Consider the following 26,266-nt stretch of genomic DNA (forward strand, 5'->3'; position numbering starts at 1 on the left):
TGATTCTGGACACAGTCCAGAAAAAGGTGTTTCTCCCGGAAGAGAAAGCCAGGGAGTTATCCGAGCTAGTCAAGAACCTCCTAAAACCAGGAAAAGTGTCAGTGCATCATTGCACAAGGGTCCTGGTAAAAATGGTGGCTTCCTACGAAGCAATTCCATTCGGCAGATTTCACGCAAGAACTTTTCAGTGGGATCTGCTGGACAAATGGTCCGGATCGCATCTTCAGATGCATCAGCGGATAACCCTATATCCAAGGACAAGGGTGTCTCTCCTGTGGTGGTTACAGAGTGCTCATCTTCTAGAGGGCCGCAGATTCGGCATTCAGGATTGGATGCTGGTGACCACGGAGGCCAGCCCGAGAGGCTGGGGAGCAGTCACACAAGGAAAAAATTTCCAGGGAGTGTGATCAAGTCTGGAGACTTTTCTCCACATAAATATACTGGAGCTAAGGGTAAATTTATAATGCTCTAAGCTTAGCAAGACCTCTGCTTCAAGGTCAGCCGGTATTGATCCAGTGGGAAAAACATCACGGCAGTCGCCCACGTAAACAGACAGGGCGGCACAAGAAGCAGGAGGGCAATGGCAAAAACTGCAAGGACTTTTCGCTGGGCGGAAAATCATGTGATAGCACTGTCAGCAGTGTTTCATTCCGGGAGTGGAAACTGGGAAGCAGACTTCCTCAGCAGGCACGACCTCCACCCGGGAGAGTGGAAACTTCATCGGGAAGTTTTTCCACATGATTGTGAACCGTTGGGAAATACCAAAGGTGGACATGATGGCGTCCCGTCTGAACAAAAAACGGGACAGGTATTGCGCCAGGTCAAGAGACCCTCAGGCAATAGCTGTGGACGTTCTGGTAACACCGTGGGTGTACCAGTCGGTGTATGTGTTCCCTCCTCTGCTTCTCATACCTAAGGTACTGAAAATTATAAGACGTAGAGGAGTAAGAACTATACTCATGGCTCCGGATTGGCCAAGAAGGACTTGGTACCCGGAACTTCAAGAGATGCTCATAGAGGACTTATGGCCTCTGCCGCTAAGAAGGGACTTGCTTCAGCAAGTACCATGTCTGTTCCAAGACTTACCGCAGCTGCGTTTGACGGCATGGCGGTGGAACGCCGGATCCTAAGGGAAAAAGGCATTCCGGAAGAGGTCATTCCTACCCTGGTCAAAGCCAGGAAGGAGGTGACCGCACAACATTATCACCACATGTGGCGAAAATATGTTGCGTGGTGTGAGGCCAGGAAGGCCCCACGAAGAAATTTCAACTCGGTCGATTCCTGCATTTCCTGCAAACAGGAGTGTCTAGGGGCCTCAAATTGGGGCCCATTAAGGTTCAAATTTCGGCCCTGTCGATTTTCTTCCAGAAAGAATTGGCTTCAGTTCCTGAAGTCCAGAAGTTTGTCAAGGGAGTATTGCATATACAACCCCCTTTTGTGCCTCCAGTGGCACTGTGGGATCTCAACGTAGTTCTGGGATTCCTCAAATCACATTGGTTTAAAACCAGTCAAATCTGTGGATTTGAAGCATCTCACATGAAAAGTGACCATGCTCTTGGCTCTGGCCTGGGCCAGGCGAGTGTCAAATTGGTGGGTTTTTTCTCAAAAAAGCCCATATCTATTTGTCCATTCGGACAGGGCAGAGCTGCGGACTCGTCCCCAGTTCTCTCCCTAAGGTGGTGTCAGTGTTTCACCTGAACCAGCTTATTGTGGTGCCTTGCGCCTACTAGGGACTTGGAGGACTCCAAGTTGCTGGATGTTGTCAGGGCCCTGAAAGTATAGGTTCCAGGACGGCTGGAGTCAGGAAAACTGACTTGCTGTTATCCTGTATGCACCCAACAAACTGGGTGCTCTTGCTTCTAAGCAGACTATTGCTAGTTGGATGTGTAATACAATTCAGCTTGCACATTCTGTGGCAGGCCTGCCACAGCCAAAATATGTAAATGCCCATTCCACAAGGAAGGTGGGCTCATCTTGGGCGGCTGCCCGAGGGGTCTCGGCTTTACAACTTTGCCGAGCGGCTATTTAGTCAGGGGCAAACACGTTTGTAAAATCCTACAAATTTGATACCCTGGCTAAGGAGGACCTGGAGTTCTCTCATTCGGTGCTGCAGAGTCATCCGCACTCTCCCGCCCGTTTGGGAGCTTTGGTATAATCCCCATGGTCCTTTCAGGAACCCCAGCATCCACTAGGACGATAGAGAAAATAAGAATTTACTTACCGATAATTCTATTTCTCGGAGTCCGTAGTGGATGCTGGGCGCCCATCCCAAGTGCGGATTATCTGCATTACTTGTACATAGTTACAAAAATCGGGTTATTATTGTTGTGAGCCATCTTTTCAGAGGCTCCGCTGTTATCATACTGTTAACTGGGTTCAGATCACAGGTTGTACAGTGTGATTGGTGTGGCTGGTATGAGTCTTACCCGGGATTCAAAATCCTTCCTTATTGTGTACGCTCGTCCGGGCACAGTATCCTAACTGAGGCTTGGAGGAGGGTCATAGGGGGAGGAGCCAGTGCACACCACCTGATCCTAAAGCTTTACTTTTTGTGCCCTGTCTCCTGCGGAGCCGCTATTCCCCATGGTCCTTTCAGGAACCCCAGCATCCACTACGGACTCCGAGAAATAGAATTATCGGTAAGTAAATTCTTATTTTTTATATTACAGTGAGATCTGCTGGCAACAGACTCACTGCAGCGAGGGACTAAGGGGAGAAGAAGCGAACCTACCTAACAGGTGGTAGTTTGGGCTTCTTAGGCTACTGGACACCATTAGCTCCAGAGGGATCGAACGCAGAACCCGACCTTGGTGTTCGTTCCCGGAGCCGCGCCGCCGGCCCCCTTACAGAGCCAGAAGCAAGAAGTGTTCCGGAAAATCGGCGGCAGAAGACTTCTGTCTTCAAAAAGGTAGCACACAGCACTGCAGCTGTGCGCCATTGCTCCTCATGCACACCTCACACTCCGGTCACTGATGGGTGCAGGGCACTGGGGGGGGGGGGGCGCCCTGAGGGCAATATAAGACACCTTGGCTGGCAAATCATCACAATATATAGTCCCAGGGCTATATATGTGATAAATTACCCTTGCCAGAATCCATAAAAAAGCGGGAGAAAAGTCAGCCGAAAAAGGGGCGGGGCTATCTCCCTCAGCACACGGGCGCCATTTTTTCTTCACAGTGCAGCTGGAAGACAGCTCCCCAGGCTCTCCCCTGTAGTTTTCAGGCTCAAAGGGTTAAAAAGAGAGGTGGGGCACTAAATTTAGGCGCAATATATGTATACAAGCAGCTATTGGGGGGAAAAATCACTCAGTTATAGTGTTAATCCCTGCATTATATAGCGCTCTGGTGTGTGCTGGCATACTCTCTGTCTCCCCAAAGGACTTTGTGGGGTCCTGTCCTCAGTCAGAGCATTCCCTGTGTGTGTGCGGTGTGTCGGTACGGCTGTGTCGACATGTTGGATGAGGAAGGTTACGTGGAGGCGGAGCAGAGGCCGATAAATGGGATGTCGCCCCCTGTGGGGCCGACACCAGAGTGGATGGATAGGTGGAAGGTATTAACCGACAATGTCAACTCCTTACATAAAAGGCTGGATGACGTAACAGCTGTGGGACAGCCGGCTTCTCAGCCCACGCCTGCCCAGGCGTCTCAAAGGCCATCAGGGGCTCAAAAAACGCCCGTTACCTCAGATGGCAGACACAGATGTCGACATGGAGTCTGACTCCAGTGTCGACGAGGTTGAGATATATACACAATCCACTAGGAACATCCGTTACATGATCTCGGCAATGAATAATGTGTTACACATTTCTGACATGAACCCAAGTACCACATAAAAGGGGTTTTATTTTTGCTGAGAAAAAGCAGCCAGTGTTTTGTTCCCCCATCAGATGAGTGAATGAAGTGTGTAAAGAAGCGTGGGTTCCCCCGATAAGAAACTGGTAATTTCTAAAAAGTTACTGATGGCGTACCCTTTCCCGCCAGAGAATAGGTCACGTTGGGAGATATCCCCTAGGGTGGATAAGGCGCTCACACGTTTGTCAAAAAAGGTGGCACTGCCGTCTTAGGATACGGCCACCTTGAAGGAGCCTGCTGATAAAAAGCAGGAGGCTATCCTGAAGTCTGTATATACACACTCAGGTTCTATACTGAGACCTGCAATTGCCTCAGCATAAATAGTGCTGCTGCAGCGTGGTCTGATACCCTGTCAGATAATATTAATACCCTAGACAGGGATAATATTTTGCTAACATAGAGCATATTAAAGACGTCGTCTTATATATGAAGGATGCACAGAGGGATATTTGCCGGCTGGCATCCAGAATTAATGCAATGTCCATTCTGCCAGACCCGGCAGTGGACAGGTGATGCTGCCTTTAAAAGGCACATGGAGATTCTGCCTTATAAGGGTGAGGAATTGTTTGGGGATGGTCTCTGGGACCTCGTATCCACAGCAACAGCTGGGAAGAAAAATTTTTACCTCAGGTTTCCTCACAGCCTAAGAAAGCACCGTATTTTTAGGTACAGTCCTTTCGGCTTCAGAAAAGCAAGCGGGTCAAAGGCGCTTCCTTTCTGCACAGAGACAAGGGAAGAAGGAAAAAGCTGCACCAGACAGCCAGTTCCCAGGATCAAAAATCTTCCCCCGCTTCCTCTGAGTCCACCGCATGACGCTGGGGCTCCACAGGTGGAGACAGGTGCGGTGAGGGCGCGTCTCGGGAACTTCAGGGACCAGTGGGCTTGCCCACAGGTGGATCCCTAGGTTCTGCAAGTAGTATCACAGGGATACAGGCTGGAGTTCGAGGCGACTCCCCCTCGCCGTTACCTCACATCAGCCTTGCCTGCTGCCCTCGGAGAAAGGTAGTACTGGCGGCAATTCACAAGCTGTACTTCCAGCAGGTGAAATCAAGGTACCCCTCCAACAAGGCCGGGGTTACTATTCCAAAATGTTGTGGTACCGAAACCAGACGGTTCGGTGAGACGCATTCTAAAATTAAAATCCTTGAACACTTATATACGAAGGTTCAAGTTCAAAATGGAATCGCTCAAGGCGATTATTGCAAGCCTGGAGAATTTCATGGTATCACTGAACATCAAGGATGCTTACCTGCATGTCCCTATTTACCCTCTTCACCAGGAGTACCTCAAAATTGTGGTACAGGATTGTCATTACCAATTCCAGACGTTGCCGTTGGTCTGTCCCCGGCACCGAGGTATTTACCAAGGTAATGGCCGAAATAATTATCCCGTACTTGGACGATCTCCTTACAAAGGCGAGGTCCAGGGAGCAGTTGTTCGTCGGAGTAGCACTATCTCGGGAAGTGCTACAACAGCACGGCTGGATTCTGAATATTCCAAAGTCGCAGCTGGTTCCTACGACGCGTCTACTGTTCCTGGGTATGGTTCTGGACACAGAACAGGATAAAAAGGGTTTCTCCCGGAGGAGAAGTCCAAGGAGTTGTCGTCTCTAGACAGAGACCTCCTAATACAAATACAGGTGTCGGTGCATCAATGCACGCGAGCCCTGGGAAAGATGGTAGCTTCTTACGAAGAGATTCCATTCGCCAGGTCCCATGCAAGGATCTTCCAGTGGGATCTGTTGGACAAGTGGTCCGGGTCGCATCTTCAGATGCATCGGCGGATAACCCTGTCTCCAAGGGCCAGGGTGTCGCTGTTGTGGTGGCTGCAGAGTGCTCATCTTCTAGGGGGCCGCAGATTCGGCATACAGGACTGGGTCCTGGTGACCACGGATGCCAGCCTTCGAGGCTGGGGGGCAGTCACACAGGGAAAAAACTTCCAAGGCTATGGAAAAGTCAGGAGACTTCCCTACACATAAATATTCTGGAACTAAGGGCCATTTACAATGCCCTAAGTCAGGCTAGACCCCTGCTTCAACACCGGCCGGTGCTGATCCAGTCAGACAACATCACGGCGGTCGCTCATGTAAACCGACAGGGCGGCACAAGAAGCAGGATGGCGATGGCAGAAGCCACAAGGATTCTCCGATGGGCGGAAAAATCATGTGTTAGCACTGTCAGCAGTGTTCATTCCCGGAGTGGACAACTGAGAAGCAGACTTTCTCAGAAGACACGACCTCCACCCGGGAGAGTGGGGACTTCATCCAGAAGTCTTCCAAATGATTGTACACCGTTGGGAAAGGCCACAGGTGGACATGATGGCGTCCCGCCTCAACAAAAAGCTAGAAAGATATTGCGCCAGGTCAAGGGACCCTCAGGCGATAGCTGTGGACGCTCTGGTAACACCGTGGGTGTACCAGTCGGTGTATGTGTTCCCTTCTCTGCCTCTCTTACCCAGGGTAATGAGAATAATAAGGAAGAGAGGAGTAAGAACTATACTCATTGTTCCGGGTTGGCCAAGAAGAGCTTGGTACCCAGAACTCCAAGAAATGATCTCAGAGGACCCATGGCCTCTGCCGCTCAGACAGGACCTGCTGCAGCAGGGGGCCTGTCTGTTCCAAGACGTACCGCGGCTGCGTTTGACGGCATGGCGGTTGAACACCGGATCCTGAAGAAAAAGGGCATTCCGGAGGAAGTTATCCCTACGCTATTTAAAGCTAGGAAAGAAGTGAACGCAAACCATTATCACCGCATATGGCGGAAATATGTTGCGTGCTGTGAGGCCAGGAAGGCCCCAAAGGAGGAATTTCAGCTAGGTCGATTTATGCACTTCCTACAGTCAGAGGTGACTATGGGCCTAAAATTGGGTTCCATTAAGGTCCAGATTTCGGCTCTATCGATTTTCTTCCAAAATAGAACTGGCTTCACTGCCTGAAGTTAAGACTTTTGTTAAGGGAGTGCTGCATAGTCAGCCCCCGTTTGTGCCTCCAGGGGCACCGTGGGATCTCAACGTGGTGTTGGATTTCCTGAAGTCGCATTGGGTTGAGCCACTTAAATCCGTGAAGCTAAAATACCTCACGTGGAAAGTGGTCATGCTGTTGGCCTTGGCGTCGGCCAGGCGTGTATCAGAATTGGCGGCTTTGTCATACAAAAGCCCTATCTGTATTTTATATGGATAAGGCGGAATTGAGGACTCGTTCCCAATTCCTTCCTAAGGTGGTATCAGTTTTTCATGTGAACCAACCTATTGTGGTGCCTGCGGCTACTTGGGACTTGGAGGATTCCAAGTTACTGGACGTAGTCAGGGCCCTGAAATGTATATGTTTCCAGGACGGCTGGAGTCGGGAAAACTGACTCGCTATGTATCCTGTATGCACCCAACAAGCTGGGTGCTCCTGCTTCTAAGCAGACTATTGCTCGCTGGATCTGTAGCACGATTCAACTTGCACATTCTGCGGCTGCACTGCCGCACCCTAAATCTGTAAAAGCCCATTCCACGAGGAAAGTGGGCTCTTCTTGGGCGGCTGCCCGAGGGGTCTCGGCTTTACAACTTTGCCGAGCTGTTACTTGGTCGGGTTCAAACATTTTTGCAAGAGTCTACAAGTTTGATACCCTGGCTGAGGAGGACCTAGAGTTGCTCATTCGGTGCTGCAGAGTCATCCGCACTCTCCCGCCCGTTTGGGAGCTTTGGTATAATCCCCATGGTCCTTACGGAGTCCCAGCATCCACTTAGGACGTCAGAGAAAATAAGATTTTACTCACCGGTAAATCTATTTCTCGTAGTCCGTAGTGGATGCTGGGCGCCCATCCCAAGTGCGGATTGTCTGCAATACTTGTTTATAGTTTTCTCTAACGTCCTAGTGGATGCTGGGACTCCGTCAGGACCATGGGGAATAGCGGGCTCCGCAGGAGACAGGGCACATCTAAAAAAGCTTTTAGGTCACATGGTGCGTACTGGCTCCTCCCCCTATGACCCTCCTCCAAGCCTCAGTTAGGTTTTTGTGCCCGTCCGAGAGGGTGCAATCTAGGTGGCTCTCCTAAAGAGCTGTTTAGAAAAGTTTTTTTTTTTAGGTTTCAATCTCAGTGATTCCTGCTGGCAACAGGATCACTGCATCGAGGGACTTAGGGGAGAGATTTCCAACTCACCTGCGTGCAGGATGGATTGGAGTCTTAGGCTACTGGACACTTAGCTCCAGAGGGAGTCGGAACACAGGTCAGCCTGGGGTTCGTCCCGGAGCCGCGCCGCCTATCCCCCTTACAGACGCTGAAGAGACGGCAGAACGGAGGTCCGGAAAGCAGGCGGCAGAAGACTCCTCAGTCTTCTTGAAGGTAGCGCACAGCACGGCAGCTGTGCGCCATTGTTGTCACACGGCTCACTGACTCAGTCACGGAGGGTGCAGGGCGCTGCTGGGGGCGCCCTGGGCAGCAATATAATTACCTTTAGTGGCAAAATAAATACATCACATATAGCCATTAAGGCTATATGTATGTATTTTAACCCAGGCCAGTTTCTTAAAAACCGGGGAAAAGCCCGCCGAAAAAGGGGCGGAGCTTATTCTCCTCAGCACTCAGCGCCATTTTCCTGCTCAGCTCCGCTGGTGAGGAAGGCTCCCAGGTCTCTCCCCTGCACTGCACTACAGAAACAGGGTAACAAAGAGAAGGGGGGCATAAATTGGCGATATTTATATATTAAGAGCGCATATATAGTAAACAACACCTTCTAGGGTTGTTTATATACATTTATAGCGCTTTTGGTGTGTGCTGGCAAACTCTCCCTCTGTCTCCCCAAAGGGCTAGGGGGTCCTGTCTTCGATTAGAGCATTCCCTGTGTGGCTGCTGTGTGTCGGTACGTGTGTGTCGACATGTATGAGGACGATGTTGGTGTGGAGGCAGAGCAATTGCCGATGATGGTAATGTCACCCCCTAGGGAGTCGACACCGGAATGGATGGCTTTAGTTATGGAATTACGTGATAATGTCAGCACATTACAAAAGTCAGTTGACGAAATAAGACGCCCGGCAAACCAGTTAGTACCGGTTCAGGCGTCTCAGACACAGTCAGGGGCTGTAAAACGTCCTTTACCTCAGTCAGTCGACACGGGTACCGACACAGATGAATCTAGTGTCGACGGTGAAGAAACAAACGTATTTTCCAATAGGGCCACACGTTATATGATCACGGCAATGTAGGAGGCTTTGCAGATCTCTGATACTGCTGGTACCTCAAGAAGGGGTATTATGTGGGGGGTGAAAAAACTACCTGTATTTTTTCCAGAATCAGAGGAATTGAATGACGTGTGTGATGAAGCGTGGGTTAACCCCGATAGAAAACTGCTAATTTCCAAGAAGTTATTGGCATTATACCCTTTCCCACCAGAGGTTAGGGCGCGCTGGGAAACACCCCCTAGGGTGGATAAGGCGCTCACACGTTTATCAAAGCAAGTGGCATTGCCGTCTCCTGATACGGCCGCCCTCAAGGATCCAGCAGATAGGAGGCTGGAAACTACACTGAAGAGTATATACACACATACTGGTGTTATACTGCGACCGGCAATAGCCTCAGCCTGGATGTGCAGTGCTGGGGTAGTGTGGTTGGATTCTCTGACTGAAAATATTGATACCCTGGATAGGGACAGTATTTTATTGACTCTAGAGCAATTAAAGGATGCTTTCCTTTATATGCGAGATGCTCAGAGGGATGTTTGTACTCTAGCATCAAGAGTAAGCGCGATGTCCATATCTGCCAGAAGAAGTTTATGGACGCGACAGTGGTCAGGTGATGCGGATTCCAAGAGGCATATGGAAGTATTGCCATATAAAGGAGAGGAATTGTTTGGGGTCGGTCTTTCGGACCTGGTGGCCACGGCAACTGCCGGCAAATCCACTTTTTTACCTCAGACCCCCTCCCAACAGAAAAAGACACCGTCTTTTCAGCCGCAGTCCTTTCGCTCCTATAAAAAGCGACCAAAAGGACAGTCTTATCTGCCGCGAGGCAGAGGAAAGGGTAAGAAAGGGCAGCAAGCAGCCCCTGCCCAGGAACAGAAGCCCGTCCCGGCTTCTACAAAGCCATCAGCATGACGCTGGGGCTTTACAAGCGGACTCAGGAACGGTGGGGGGTCGACTCAAGATTTTCAGCAATCAATGGGTTCACTCACAAGTGGACCCGTGGGTCCTGCAGATAGTATCTCAGGGTTACATGCTGGAGTTCGAAAGGTCTCCCCCTCGCCGGTTCCTAAAGTCTGCTTTACCAACGTCTCCCTCAGAAAGGACGTCGGTTTTGGAAGCCATTCACAAGCTGTATTCTCAGCAGGTGATAGTCAAGGTACCCCTCCTACAACAGGGAAAGGGGTATTATTCCACACTATTTGTGGTACCGAAACCGGACGGTTCGGTAAGGCCTATTCTAAATCTGAAATCCTTGAACCTGTACATAAAGAAATTCAAGTTCAAGATGGAGTCACTCAGAGCAGTGATAGCGAATCTGGAAGAAGGAGACTTCATGGTGTCCTTGGACATAAAAGATGCTTATCTACATGTTCCGATTTACTCCTCACACCAAGGGTATCTCAGGTTCGTGATACAAGACTGTCATTATCAGTTTCAAACGCTGCCGTTTGGGTTGTCCACGGCCCCTCGGGTCTTTACCAAGGTAATGACCGAAATGATGGTTCTTCTACGAAGAAAAGGCGTATTAATTATCCCTTACTTGGACGATCTCCTGATAAGGGCAAAGTCCAGAGAACAGCTGGAAGTCGGTGTAGCGCTAACACAAGTAGTGCTTCAGCAACACGGGTGGATTCTAAATCTTCCAAAATCTCAATTGACCCCGACAACACATCTGCTGTTCCTGGGCATGATTCTGGACACGGTTCAGAAAAAGGTATTTCTCCCGGAAGAGAAAGCAAGGGAGTTATCCGAACTTGTCAAGAACCTCCTAAAACCAGGAACTGTGTCAGTACATCAATGCACAAGAGTCCTGGGAAAGATAGTGGCTTCGTACGAAGCGATTCCATTCGGCAGATTCCATGCACGAACATTTCAGTGGGATCTGCTGGACAAATGGTCCGGATCGCATCTGCACATGCATCAGCGGATAACACTGTCACCGAGAACAAGGTTGTCTCTCCTGTGGTGGTTGCAGACTGCCCATCTGTTAGTGGGCCGCAGATTCGGCATACAGGACTGGGTCCTGGTGACTACGGATGCCAGCCTACGAGGTTGGGGAGCAGTCACAAAGGGAAGAAACTTCCAGGGCGTGTGGTCAAACCTGGAGGCGTCTCTTCACATAAATATACTGGAGCTAAGAGCGATCTACAATGCTCTAAGCCTGGCAAAATCGCTGCTTCAGGGTCAGCCGGTGTTGATCCAGTCCGACAACATCACGGCAGTCGCCCACGTAAACCGACAAGGCGGCACGAGAAGCAGGAGTGCAATGGCAGAAGCTGCAAGGATTCTGCGCTGGGCGGAGAATCATGTCGTAGCACTGTCAGCAGTGTTCATCCCGGGAGTGGACAACTGGGAAGCAGATTTCCTCAGCAGACACGACCTTCACCCGGGAGAGTGGGGACTTCATCCAGAAGTTTTCCACATGATTGTGAACCGTTGGGAAAAACCAAAGGTGGACATGATGGCGTCTCGCCTCAACAAAAAATTGGACAGGTATTGCGCCAGGTCAAGAGACCCTCAGGCAATAGCTGTGGACGCTCTGGTAACACCGTGGGTGTACCAGTCAGTGTATGTGTTCCCTCCTCTGCCTCTCATACCAAAGGTACTGAGAATTATACGGAAAAGAGGAGTAAGAACAATACTGGTAGCTCCGGACTGGCCAAGAAGAACTTGGTATCCGGAACTTCAAGAGATGCTCACGGAGGATCCGTGGCCTCTACCTCTAAGAAGGGATCTGCTTCAGCAGGGACCTTGTATGTTCCAAGACTTACCGCGGCTGCGTTTGACGGCATGGCGGTTGAACGCCGGATTCTAAAAGAGAAGGGCATTCCTGAGGAAGTTATTCCTACTTTAATTAAAGCCAGGAAAGAAGTGACCGCACAACATTATCACCGCATTTGGAGAAAATATGTTGCGTGGTGTGAGGCCAAGAAGGCTCCAACGGAAGAATTTCAATTGGGTCGATTCTTACATTTCCTGCAAGCAGGATTGTCTATGGGCCTCAAATTGGGGTCCATTAAAGTTCAAATTTCGGCCTTATCAATTTTCTTCCAGAAGGAATTGGCGTCAGTGCCTGAAGTACAAACTTTTGTCAAAGGTGTACTACATATACAACCCCCAATAGTGCCTCCAGTGGCACCGTGGGATTTGAACGTGGTTCTAAATTTTCTCAAATCTCATTGGTTTGAGCCTTTAAAATCGGTAGATTTAAAATACCTTACATGGAAGGTAACCATACTGTTGGCCCTGGCTTCAGCCAGGAGAGTTTCGGAGTTGGCAGCTTTGTCATACAAAAGCCCATATCTGATATTCCATTCTGACAGGGCAGAATTGAGGACACGTCCTCAATTTCTCCCTAAGGTGGTTTCGGCATTTCACTTGAACCAGCCTATTGTGGTGCCTGCGGCTACTAGCGACTTGGAGGACTCCAAGTTACTGGACGTTGTCAGAGCATTAAAAATATATATTTCAAGGACAGCTGGAGTCAGAAAATCTGACTCGTTGTTTACATTGTATGCACCCAACAAGTTGGGTGCTCCTGCGTCTAAACAGACGATTGCACGTTGGATATGTAGTACAATCCAACTTGCACATTCTGTGGCAGGCCTGCCACAGCCTAAATCTGTAAAGGCCCATTTCACAAGGAAAGTGGGCTCATCCTGGGCGGCTGCCCGAGGAGTCTCTGCATTACAACTTTGCCGAGCAGCTACGTGGTCAGGGGAGAACACGTTTGTAAAATTTTACAAATTTGATACTCTGGCTAAAGAGGACCTGGAGTTCTCTCATTCGGTGCTGCAGAGTCATCCGCACTCTCCCGCCCGTTTGGGAGCTTTGGTATAATCCCCATTGTCCTGACGGAGTCCCAGCATCCACTAGGACGTTAGAGAAAATAAGAATTTACTTACCGATAATTCTATTTCTCATAGTCCGTAGTGGATGCTGGGCGCCCATCCCAAGTGCGGATTGTCTGCAATGCTTGTACATAGTTATTGTTACAAAAATCGGGTTATTACTGTTGTTGTGAGCCATCTGTTCAGAGGCTACTTCGTTTGTGTTATCATACTGTTAACTGGGTTCAGATCACAAGTTGTACGGTGTGATTGGTGTGGCTGGTATGAGTCTTACCCGGGATTCAAGATCCTTCCTTATTGTGTACGCTCGTCCGGGCACAGTACCTAACTGAGGCTTGGAGGAGGGTCATAGGGGGAGGAGCCAGTACGCACCATGTGACCTAAAAGCTTTTTTAGATGTGCCCTGTCTCCTGCGGAGCCCGCTATTCCCCATGGTCCTGACGGAGTCCCAGCATCCACTACGGACTATCAGAAATAGAATTATCGGTAAGTAAATTCTTATTATTGCCTAACTAAAGGGTTATTGTTGAGCCATCTGTTGAGAGGCTCAGTTATATTTTATACTGTTAACTGGGTATAGTATCACGAGTTATACGGTGTGATTGGTGTGGCTGGTATGAGTCTTACCCGGGATTCAAAATCCTTCCTTATTGTGTCAGCTCTTCCGGGCACAGTATCCTAACTGAGGTCTGGAGGAGGGTCATAGTGGGAGGAGCCAGTGCACACCAGGTAGTCCTAAAGCTTTCTTTAGTTGTGCCCAGTCTCCTGCGGAGCCGCTATTCCCCATGGTCCTTACGGAGTCCCAGCATCCACTACGGACTACGAGAAATAGATTTACCGGTGAGTAAAATCTTATTTTTTTCTTCTAAAATAAAGCTCTGTGTGAATTAACCATTGGAGTGAAGGGACATCTTTATTGGGGTGTGGATTAAAAAATCGTCAGGGGGGAATTCAATTGTTTTGGGTGTCTAAAAAAATCCCATCTAAATGGGACTGTATAGATGCCCAAACAATTGTCACTATTCAATTGATGTTTGGGTGCACATGCATATCGCGCATAGTGTGCCCAAACAGACAGGTTTTAGTTGTGTAAAACAGCTACACCCGTGTAAATCCAGCTTTGGGCATCCAAACTCCCATTCGGACGCCCCAAAGTGCTGGCTTAGTGGATTTCGGGCGTCTAAACGGAGCAGCAATTGAATTGTGCTGCCTAGTGGTAGATCGCTGGGAAAAACAATTGAATCGGCCTCTGAGTGTCTAGTCAGTAGATCGACGATTTATTGTTCAACATGGACTTAGGTTATCAGGGTCAAAAGGTTGACACATGTTTTATGTGTTATTTTTTAACGTAGCCCTCTCCCTAGTGCCTATTCATAACCTTCCACCTCCACAGCCTAACCTTTACCCCCCAGTGCCTAACCCTAAACATTATGAAACACCATGTGTCAGCTTTTTTTTCTCTAACGTCCTGGTGGATGCTGGGGACTCCGTAAGGACCATGGGGATAGACGGGCTCCGCAGGAGACATGGGCACTTTAAGAAAGAATTTAGGTTCTGGTGTGCACTGGCTCCTCCCTCTATGCCCCTCCTCCAGACCTCAGTTTGATACTGTGCCCAGACGAGCTGGGTGCTTTTCAGTGAGCTCTCCTGAGTTTGCTGAGAGAAAGTATTTTGTTAGGCTTTTTATTTTCAGGGAGCTCTGCTGGCAACAGACTCCCTGCATCGTGGGACTGAGGGGAGAGAAGCAGCCCTACTCTCTGAAGCTAGGTCCTGCTTCTTAGGCTATTGGACACCATTAGCTCCAGAGGGATCGGTACGCAGGATCTCACCCTCGCCGTCCGGAGCCGCGCCGCCGCCCCCCTCGCAGAGCCGGAAGACAGATGCCGGGTGAGTATGAGAAGCAAAGAAGACTTCACAGGCGGCAGAAGACTCCGGGTTCTTCACTGAGGTAACGCACAGCACTGCAGCTGTGCGCCATTGCTCCACACACCTACACATACTCCGGTCACTGTAAGGGCGCGGGGGGAGGGGGGGGGGCGCCCTGGGCAGCATTTGGGACCTCTTTTGGCAAAGTTAAGCATATATACAGCTGGGAACTGTATATATGTATGAGCCCCCGCCAAAAAATTGCATATGTAAGCGGGACAGAAGCCTGCCGCCGAGGGGGAGGGGCTTCTTCCTCAGCACTCACCAGCGCCATTTTTTCTCCACAGCTCTGCTGAGAGGAAGCTCCCCAGGCTCTCCCCTGCAGATACACGGTAGAAGAGGGTAAAAAGAGAGGGGGGGCACATAATTAGGCGCAAAAAGCAATATAAACAGCAGCAACTGGGTTAACATTAAGTTACTGTGTTATTCCTGGGTTTATAGCGCTGGGGTGTGTGCTGGTATACTCTCCCTCTGTCTCTCCAAAGGGCCTTGTGGGGGAACTGTCTTCAGAGAGGGCATTCCCTGTGTGTGTGGTGTGTCGGTACGCTTGTGTCGACATGTCTGATGAGGAAGGCTATGTGGAAGCAGAGCGGGAGCAAATGAATGTGGTGTCTCCGCCGACGGCGCCGACACCTGATTGGATGGGTATGTGGAAGGTTTTAAATGATAATGTTAATTCCTTGCAAAAAAAGTTAGAAAAAGCTGAAGCCTCGGGACAGTCAGGGTCCCAACCCGTGCCTGATCCTATGTCGCAGAGGCTGTCAGGGTCTCGGAAGCGCCCACTATCCCAAACTGTTGACACAGATACCGACATGGATTCTGACTCCAGTGTCGATTACGATGATGCAAAGTTACAGCCAAAATTGGCTAAATCCATCCGTTATATGATTATAGCAATTAAGGATGTGTTGCACATCACAGAAGAAACCCCTGTCCCTGACAAGAGGGTGCATAGGTATGGGGAAAAGAAGCCGGAGGTAACCTTTCCCCCCTCACACGAGCTAAATGAGTTATGTGAAAAGGCTTGGGAATCTCCAGATAAAAAACTGCAGATTCCAAAAGGATTCTTATGGCGTATCCTTTCCCGCCAACGGACAGGTTACGCTGGGAATCCTCCCCTAGGGTGGACAAAGCTTTAACACGCTTATCCAAGAAGGTAACCCTGCCGTCACAGGATACGGCTACCCTCAAAGATGCTGCGGATCGCAAACAGGAGGTTACCCTGAAGTCCATTTATACACATTCAGGTACCTTACTGAGGCCGGCAATCGCGTCGGCCTGGGTGTGTAGTGCTGTAGCAGCATGGACAGATACCTTATCTGAGGAAATTGATACCTTAGACAAGGATACTGTATTGTTGACCCTGGGGCATATTAAAGACGCTGTCCTATATATGAGAGATGCTCAAAGAGACATTAGTCTACTGGGTTCTAGAATAAATGCTATGTTGATTTCTGCCAGAAGGGTCCTGTGGACTCGGCAATGGACAGGTGATGCCGACTCAAAAAGGCATATGGAGGTTTTACCTTACAAGGGTGAGAAATTGTTTGGGGAGGGTCTCTCGGACCTGGTCTCCACAGCTACAGCTGGAAAGTCAAATTTTTTGTCTTTTATTCCCTCACAGCCTAAGAGAGCACCGTATTATCAAATGCAGTCCATTCGATTACAAAGAAACAAGAAAGTCCGAGGTGCGTCCTTTCTTGCCAGAGGCAGGGGCAGAGGTAAGAAGCTGCACAACACAGCTAGTTCCCAGGAACAGAAGTCCTCCCCGGCCTCTACAAAATCCACCGCATGACGCTGGGGCTCCACAGGCGGAGCTTGGCCAGGTGGGGGCACGTCTTCGAAATTTCAGCCACAAGTGGGTTCACTTCCAGGTGGATCCCTGGGCGATAGAAATTGTGTCTCAGGGATACAAGCTGGAATTCGAAGAGATGCCCCCTCACCGATACCTCAAATCGGCCCTACCAGCTTCCCCCCACGAGAGGGAAATAGTGTTAACTGCAATTCACAAATTGTATCTTCAACAGGTGGTGGTCAAGGTTCCCCTCCTTCAACAGGGAAGGGGTTATTATTCGACCATGTTTGTAGTCCCGAAACCGGACGGTTCGGTCAGACCCATATTGAATTTAAAATCCCTGAACATATACCTGAAAAGGTTCAAGTTCAAGATGGAATCGCTGAGAGCGGTCATCGCAAGCCTGGAAGGGGGGGATTTTATGGTGTCTCTGGACATAAAGAATGCATACCTTCATGTCCCCATTTATCCACCTCATCAGGCGTACGTCAGATTTGTGGTACAGGATTGTCATTACCAATTTCAGACGGTGCCGTTTGGTCTCTCCACGGCACCGAGAATATTTACCAAGGTAATGGCGGAAATGATGGTACTCCTGCGGAAGCAAAGGGTCATCATTATCCCGTACTTGGACGATCTCCTCATAAAAGCGAGATCAAGAGAGCAGTTGCTGAACAGCGTCGCACTTTCTCTGGAAGTGTTACGGCAACACGGCTGGATTCTGAATATTCCAAAGTCGCAGTTGGTTCCTACGACTCGTCTGCCTTTCCTGGGCATGATTCTAGACACAGACCAGAAAAGGGTTTATCTCCCAATAGAGAAAGCTCAGGAACTCATGACACTGGTTAGGAACCTATTAAAACCAAAACAGATGTCAGTACATCACTGCACTCGAGTCCTGGAAAAGATGGTGGCATCATACGAGGCCATTCCCTTCGGCAGGTTCCATGCGAGGACCTTTCAATGGGACTTACTGGACAAGTGGTCCGGAGCACATCTTCAGATGCATCAGTTAATCACCCTATCCCCCAGGGCCAGGGTGTCACTCCTGTGGTGGCTGCAGAGCGCTCACCTTCTCGAGGGCCGCAGATTTGGCATTCAGGACTGGGTCCTGGTGACCACGGACGCGAGCCTCCGAGGTTGGGGAGCAGTCACACAGGGAAGAAATTTCCAAGGTCTGTGGTCAAGTCAAGAGACTTGCCTTCACATCAACATCCTGGAACTAAGGGCCATATACAAAGCCCTACGTCAAGCGGAGACCCTGCTTCGCGACCAACCGGTTCTGATTCAGTCAGACAACATCACCGCAGTGGCTAATGTAAACCGACAAGGCGGCACAAGGAGCAGTGTGGCGATGGTGGAAGCCACCAGAATTCTTCGCTGGGCGGAGAATCACATAAGTGCACTGTCAGCAGTGTTCATCCCGGGAGTGGACAACTGGGAAGCAGACTTCCTCAGCAGACACGACCTCCACCCGGGAGAGTGGGGACTTCATCAGGAAGTCTTCGCACAGATTACAAGTCGGTGGGAACTGCCACAGGTGGACATGATGGCATCCCGCCTCAACAAAAAGCTACAGAGGTATTGCGCCAGGTCAAGAGACCCTCAGGCGATAGCTGTTGACGCCCTGGTGACACCGTGGGTGTTCCAGTCGGTCTATGTATTTCCTCCTCTTCCTCTCATACCCAAGGTGCTGAGGATAATAAGAAAAAGAGGAGTGAGAACAATCCTCATTGTTCCAGATTGGCCACGAAGGACTTGGTATCCAGATGTGCAAGAAATGCTCACAGAGGACCCGTGGCCTCTTCCTCTAAGACAGGACTTGTTGCAACAGGGGCCCTGTCTGTTCCAAGACTTACTGCGGCTGCGTTTGACGGCATGGCGGTTGAACGCCGGATCCTAGCAGAGAAAGGCATTCCGGATGAGGTCATTCCTACGCTGATTAAGGCTAGGAAGGACGTGACAGCTCAACATTGTCACCGTATATGGTGAAAATATGTTGCTTGGTGTGAGGCCAGGAATGCTCCTACGGAGGAATTCCAGCTGGGCCGTTTCCTTCACTTCCTACAGTCCGGAGTGAACTTGGGCCTAAAATTGGGTTCCATTAAGGTCCAGATTTCGGCCCTATCCATTTTCTTTCAAAAGGAGTTGGCTTCTCTACCTGAAGTTCAGACGTTTGTAAAGGGAGTGCTGCATATTCGGCCTCCTTTTGTGCCTCCAGTGGCACCTTGGGATATTAACGTGGTGTTAAGTTTCCTGAAATCCCACTGGTTTGAACCACTTAAAACGGTGGAGTTGAAATATCTCACATTGAAGGTGGTCATGCTATTAGCCTTGGCTTCGGCTAGGCGTGTGTCTGAGTTGGCGGCTTTGTCACATAAAAGCCCCTATCTGGTTTTCCATGTGGATAGAGCAGAATTGCGGACCCGTCCACAATTTCTGACGAAAGTGGTTTCATCTTTTCATATAAACCAACCTATTGTGGTGCCTGTGGCTACTACTGACTTGGAGGATTCCGAGTTGCTTGATGTGGTCAGGGCTTTAAAGGTTTATGTAGCCAGAACGGCTAGGGTCAGGAAAACAGAGTCGTTGTTTATCCTGTATGCATCCAACAAGCTTGGTGCTCCTGCTTCAAAGCAAAGTATTGCTCGCTGGATCTGTAACACGATTCAGCAGGCTCATTCGGCGGCTGGATTGCCACTGCCAAAATCAGTTAAGGCCCATTCCACTAGGAAGGTTGGCTCTTCTTGGGCGGCTGCCCGAGGGGTCTCGGCATTACAACTTTGCCGAGCGGCTACTTGGTCGGGTTCAAACACTTTTGCAAAGTTCTACAAGTTTGATACCCGGGCTGAGGAGGACCTCTTGTTTGCTCAATCGGTGCTGCAGAGTCATCCGCACTCTCCCGCCCGTTTGGGAGCTTTGGTATAATCCCCATGGTCCTTACGGAGTCCCCAGCATCCACTAGGACATTAGAGAAAATAAGATTTTACTTACCGGTAAATCTATATCTCGTAGTCCATAGTGGATGCTGGGCGCCCGTCCCAAGTGCGGACTTCTTCTGCAATGCTTGTATATAGTTATTGCTTCAATAAGGGTTATGTTATGGTTGCATCAGGGTTTGACCTGATGCTCTGTCGTTTGTCATACTGTTAACTGGTTGTTTTCACATGTTATATGGTGTGATTGGTGTGGCTGGTATGAGTCTTGCCCTGGATTTCCAAAATCCTTTCCTTGTACTGTCAGCTCTTCTGGGCACAGTTTCTCTAACTGAGGTCTGGAGGAGGGGCATAGAGGGAGGAGCCAGTGCACACCAGAACTTAAATTCTTTCTTAAAGTGCCCATGTCTCCTGCGGAGCCCGTCTATCCCCATGGTCCTTACGGAGTCCCCAGCATCCACTACGGACTACGAGAAATAGATTTACCGGTAAGTAAAATCTTATTATTTTTTTTAGTGTCAACCATTTGCATGTCGACCTATTGACTATCTCTATCTACTGTCTATCTTCTATCCGGATACATTTTGCGGTTTTATGTGTCTGCAGCCTAGAGTGTGCTATAAAGGGTCCTATTATAGTGATAGTGCAAGACCCAAAAGCTGCTGTCTCTGAGTGGAATCCAGGTTTTGCAGAATGGAGATAGTTTTCTGCTCCAACGAACACACAGAAACATCTCCCCTATCCCAACTATTTATCTCATTTCAACAATTTCTCCCTCAAAATGAAATGTCCCTTAATTTCTTCACTGCTCTATGAAATGAGACACTCCAGTGTGACTGCTCCATGTGTACATAGGTGAGGCAGGAGACGCATGATTCCACACAGCATGTTGACATGTAAGGGTGAAAAAGATAAAACAACAGAGCTTGCATCCGTGATAGCTGTATTTATTTACTGATGAATCCTATGGTCTTCATCAGAAGCAAGCTGAGATTTATACCCGTAATCCAGCTTTATAGAAGCCGTCCAGTAGAGGTGTCCATATACATTTAGTATACGGATCTAATGGTAATAAATCATTGTGCAGGAGTTTATATGCTAGAGTGGGGGAAGGATTTCATAGTGCAGTGCTGCTGTTAGCACCACCTGTTGCTCTTTCTATGAAACTTTTATCTTCAAATACTTCCATATGCATTTTTGTAAGAAATACCTGTTAATGTGTGCTAGTGGTAAGTACTACTATAATGGTCCTGTACTGTCTCATGTAATGTAGTATATTTTTACAAACCGTATCCTTTTTATTCCCATTTTTGTTTTTGTAGCCCAAATGGAAAAGCTTTTCGGTCCAAAGTTGAGCTTGTAGCATACTTCAAAAAGGTAGGAGACACATCCCTTGACCCAAATGATTTTGATTTCACTGTAACTGGGAGAGGAAGTCCATCTCGAAGGGAGCAGAAGCAGCCGAAAAAACCCAAAGCTCCAAAACCTGCTGGCACAGGTAGAGGAAGAGGAAGGCCCAAAGGAAGTGTGAAAGCAAAGCAAGCTGTCAAGTTAGAGGGTGTTCAAGTGAAAAGGGTCATAGAAAAGACTCCAGGAAAGCTACTGGTCAAAATGCCTTTTTCGGGAACTAAGGAAGAACCTGATGCAGCAACATCAGAACAGGTCCTTGTCATTAAACGTCCAGGCCGTAAAAGAAAATCGGAAACCGATCCTGCGGCGGCTCCGAAAAAACGGGGTCGTAAGCCAGGCAGTGCTATTGCTGCTGCTGCTGCTGCCGCTGCAGCGGCAGCAGCGGAGGCGGCCAAGAAAAAAGCAATCAAAGAGTCTTCCATCAAGCCACTCCTAGAGACCGTATTACCAATAAAGAAGCGCAAGACACGGGAAACTGTGAGTTTAGACGTTACAGAAACCCCAGAGTATCCTTCCGCCATCTTGGAAAAAAGCACCGTCAAAGTACAGAAGCCTGCAAAAAGCCCAGAAAGCAAAAGCAAAGAGAGTAGCCCTAAAAGCAAGAGCAGTTTGCCCAAAATGGAGCAGAAGCAGCACCACCACCACCATCACCACCACCATCACCACTCTGAATCCAAGGCATCGACAACCAGCCCCGAACCAGAGACTTCAAAGGACAGCATAAGTGCCCAAGAACCCCAGGACTTAAGTGTCAAAATTTGCAAAGATGAGAAAATACCAGAAAGCGATGGCTGCGCTCAGGAGCCGCCTAAGCCGGCAGACAAGTGCAGAAACAGAGGAGAAGGTGAACGAAAAGACATTATTTCTTCATCTGTTCAAAGACCGACCAGGGAGGAACCTGTTGATACCAGAACACCAGTGACCGAGAGAGTTAGCTGACTTTAAGACGATTATCAAAAACAGTTAAACATAATAAAGGCAGCTGTTGTCTTTTTCTCCTTGTGGGTAGGGCTCTGACAAAGCTTCCCTATAATTGAAGTAAAGAAAAGTCTATTTTTTCCTCCTGTAGCTTGGAGTTTCGTAGCTTCGGGGTGGGAGTGAATGTGTAACGTGGATCTTTTTAATACCAACGAGCACAGTCAGTCGTGGGGTGAAGACTTGCAACAGAGCCAGAAGCAGCTTTGCACTTTTTTTTATACTAAATAGGCTCCTTTTGAACATGGCTTAGTCTGCATCATACTACTGACCAAGTTGGGCTGTCTCTTTTAACTTTTTAGGTATGACGACTTCAGCTTTCCTCTCGTTTAGCACATTATAAAAATCCCTGTGCCATCTCTAGTGGGGGTTCACATTGTTACCGATCAATATCAAATATTTTGCATCTAGTTACTTGTAGCTGTGGCAAATAAAATCACGGGGGTAACATTTAATCCTGACCGCAGTATTGCCAAATGATTGTGTCCCATGGACTGAGCCAGGGTGTACAAAAATATTTTAGCGTTTTAATAAAAAGTGTCTTAGCTACTCACAGACGTAATGGTCTTTGCCCCTACTCTCTCACTTCCCTTTTTAGTTGAGTGCGACGGTTGGTGTAGTCTTTCAAAGGCTCATGTATATAGTTTGATATTTTTGTGACTTTGGGTACCTGATTAGATATACCGGACTAAAGGGGACATCTAAAACCAATTAGTGTGAGCCCTCAATGTATTTTCTGGAGTATATACTGCTTGAAACAATTTATTTTATTTTTTACTACCCCATATTCAGAAAATAAAGTCTCCGGGGTAATCTATATAATGTTGGGAAGGTCTGCAATAAGTTGTCTCGTTAAGGTAAAAACACAAGGTATGAGATAGTCAGGCGTACCTGCCACAGTTGACAGTGCAAATATCTATTCAGTCATACGCACATCTGTATGTACAGTTATAGGGAAAATTATCTGCAATGTTCTTCCAGTTAATTTAAACATAAGTAGCTCTTCTCTAGTAATAATCAATATTGCACTGCTTATCTCGCCCATAGAACTAAAAACAGGTGTGATTAAGACTGAACGGCAGGAAGCTAGTTGAATGCTGTTGTTTTGTCTTTGTATGTTTTATTTTATTTTTTACGTCTTTTTTTTTTTATAGAGAAATGATTTTGTAGATAAAAAATACATCTAGTTAGACTTTTTTTGTTAATGCAGACCGTCAAGTGAAGCTGCGAAACTCTAAGTGTTTTAGTATGAGGTTTTTTTTTTCTTCTTTGTTTGAGATATTTCATTTTGCAGTTTCATAAGGACTTCCTGTTAGGCACTGACTTGTGGTGGGTTTAGTATAGTGATGTATACTGAAGCACCACATCTCCCTCCTGCAACAGCGGCAAAAATCCCCAACAGTAGTAGTGGCTTTAGGTGACACCTAGAACTCATTGTTTAGCAATATATGTTAGAACCTCAGCCCCTGTTAAGTGAGTGAATGGAAGTTTTTGTTTCCTTGTGCTCGCCTTTTTATGTAACGTGAAGGCTTGTCTTGATGAATTTTATCTGATACCTATTTGTGAGGATGCTGTTAGACTGCATGGGTTTTATACTTTAAAGATGTGCATAACTCCTATTTGTATTTTGTGTGTATGTACGAGTGTGTGTGTGCATATATAGACATATATATATATACATACACACGCTCACATTTTGTTTTACAGAAATTATGTGTCGGAGAACATTTCTGTACAGGTGGGCAGGCTGTGTTGACCTGGTTTTCTTCATGCTCATTCCAAAGCATTTTTTTCAGTATGCTAGAAAAAAAAAATAAGGACTCGCTTGTATAATTTAATTAAAAACAAAAACCCCAACCTTTAAAAATTCTAATTGTCATCTATAATCATCACGATGGCATGGCATACTCTGGAAGTCCTTATTAACCTGCACCTTGCTTTTGTTTTTACAAAGAAAGGTGAAAAAAATCTTTGTTTACGGAGAAATCCATGCTATACGGTATATATGTGTTACGTCAGGAACAGCACTTCGCAGACTGTCCTCCTGAACGGCGTTAACGTGTCAAAGGGAAGCGTCAGTCCTGTCCACGTCCTCCTGTGCTACTACACGGAACTGTCAGACCTGTGCAGGTTTTCAAATAACTTCTCATCTTTTACTTTGTACAAATCATTGGAATACATTCACGTAGAATCATTTGTTGAAAAGTATGATGATGTTTTTATTTCAGCACTGTTTTATTTTTGGCATGCAGGAATCGATGATCTACAAAAACTTTCCGTATTTTTTTGTGTTCATCAATCATACACACGTGACTGTTCAGAGCAATGATCCCGAGCGCTCTTTCTAGCTCTGTAACTACAGTAGCCTGGTAGTGTCATATTTTTCACTTCCATAGACTGTCAGACTGAAATGACACAGACAGCTGCTCTGTAAACAGGATATTCAACACCTTGTGTTTTGTGTTTGTTTGTTTTTTAACAGTTTCCATTAACGAGAGATGTGCACTTTTTTGTAAAAGATAGAGTGCCATTCTCAAATGCCTTTTATAGAGAGCACTTTAGTTATGTATTAATCAAGTGTTTGATTATTCTGTGTGAAACATAGGAAGACTTTGCAACCGTACGTTAGGAAATAATGTGTGTAATTGTCTGTATACTGAAATACACAAAAAAACCTACTGCTTTGATCAATCATTCATTGTTTGCCCTACTTATATTATCTAAAATATACTTTAGCTCAGGCCTAGACAGCCTGTGACTTTCTAGCTGTGGTTGAACTACAGTTCCCAGCATGATTTGCCAGCTCAGCCTTGTAGTTCTTCTGTAGCTGACTAAGTTCTATATTGCCCACATGTGATCTGTCTAGTCACCCTTGCAAAAGATGAAGCATTCTTTTCTAGCTCTATAGCCATGTGACTCATGAATGAGTTTGATTTACGTTGCAAGGAGAAATGTACTGGAACTGTCTTACTGTGTTTTTATTTTTCCAACAAATATTTCATTAAATATTGCATTTCTTTCTCTTAAAGTGGACCTGAAACAGTGAATGAACACTTTCTGATTCTTTAGCACTAGTAGTACTACCTGTAATAATTTTTGCTTCAGCAATATTACCGGTAATAATTTCCCTCTCTCTTACTCTGCTTATCTAAAAAGTTCTTATAATGTGTAGGCACAGTTTTTACATTGCCGTTAGATAATGTTTCTGAAGGTCTTGTTCCGACCAGTAAATAAAACTGGTCTGAGATAATGTTCCACTTACATGGTATTGTAATTTCTCTATCGTCCTAAGTGGATGCTGGGGTTCCTGAAAGGACCATGGGGAATAGCGGCTCCGCAGGAGACAGGGCACAAAAAAGTAAAGCTTTACTAGGTCAGGTGGTGTGCACTGGCTCCTCCCCCTATGACCCTCCTCCAGACTCCAGTTAGATTTTGTGCCCGAACGAGAAGGGTGCAATCTAGGTGGCTCTCCTAAAGAGCTGCTTAGAGAAAGTTTAGTTTAGGTTTTTTTCTTTACAGTGAGTCCTGCTGGCAACAGGATCACTGCAACGTGGGACTTAGGGGGAAAGTAGTAAACTCACCTGCATGCAGAGTGGATTTGCTGCTTGGCTACTGGACACCATTAGCTCCAGAGGGATCGAACACAGGCCCAGCCGTGGAGTCCGGTCCCGGAGCCGCGCCGCCGACCCCCTTGCAGATGCTGAAGCGTGAAGAGGTCCGGAAACCGGCGGCTGAAGACTCCTCAGTCTTCATAAGGTAGCGCACAGCACTGCAGCTGTGCGCCATTTTCCTCTCAGCACACTTCACTGGGCAGTCACTGAGGGTGCAGAGCGCTGGGGGGGGGCGCTCTGAGAGGCAAATATAAACCTTATACAAGGCTAAAAATACCTCACATATAGCCCATAGGGGCTATATGGAGATATTTAACCCCTGCCTGACTGGAAAAATAGCGGGAGAAGAACCCGCCGAAAAAGGGGCGGGGCCTATCTCCTCAGCACACGGCGCCATTTTCTGTCACAGCTCCGCTGGTCAGAACGGCTCCCAGGTCTCTCCCCTGCACTGCACTACAGAAACAGGGTAAAACAGAGAGGGGGGGCACATTAATGGCTATATATATATATATTAAAGCAGCTATAAGGGAGCACTTAATATAAGGATATCCCTTGTATATATAGCGCTTTGTGGTGTGTGCTGGCAGACTCTCCCTCTGTCTCCCCAAAAGGGCTAGTGGGTCCTGTCTTCATTAGAGCATTCCCTGTGAGTTTGCGGTGTGTGTCGGTACGTGGTGTCGACATGTATGAGGACGATATTGGTGTGGAGGCGGAGCAATTGCCAAATATGCAGATGTCACCCCCCAG

The 26,266-nt window shown here is 47.8% G+C and overlaps 1 protein-coding gene across 1 annotated transcript in view; it reads left to right on the forward strand.

Annotated features, from left to right (window-relative positions):
- MECP2 (methyl-CpG binding protein 2) overlaps positions 1 to 24,602 on the forward strand; it is a 217,628-nt gene extending 193,026 nt beyond the window's left edge. The window contains exon 3 of the mRNA XM_063936384.1: positions 20,846 to 24,602. Within this exon, the coding sequence (XP_063792454.1) occupies positions 20,846 to 21,872 (1,027 nt within the window). The 3' untranslated portion in view covers positions 21,873 to 24,602. The remainder of the gene's footprint in view (positions 1 to 20,845) is intronic.
- The last annotated feature ends 1,664 nt before the right edge of the window (positions 24,603 to 26,266 follow it).

Source organism: Pseudophryne corroboree, chromosome 8 (assembly GCF_028390025.1).
Source record: "Pseudophryne corroboree isolate aPseCor3 chromosome 8, aPseCor3.hap2, whole genome shotgun sequence".
Classification (NCBI taxonomy): Eukaryota; Metazoa; Chordata; class Amphibia; order Anura; family Myobatrachidae; genus Pseudophryne; species Pseudophryne corroboree.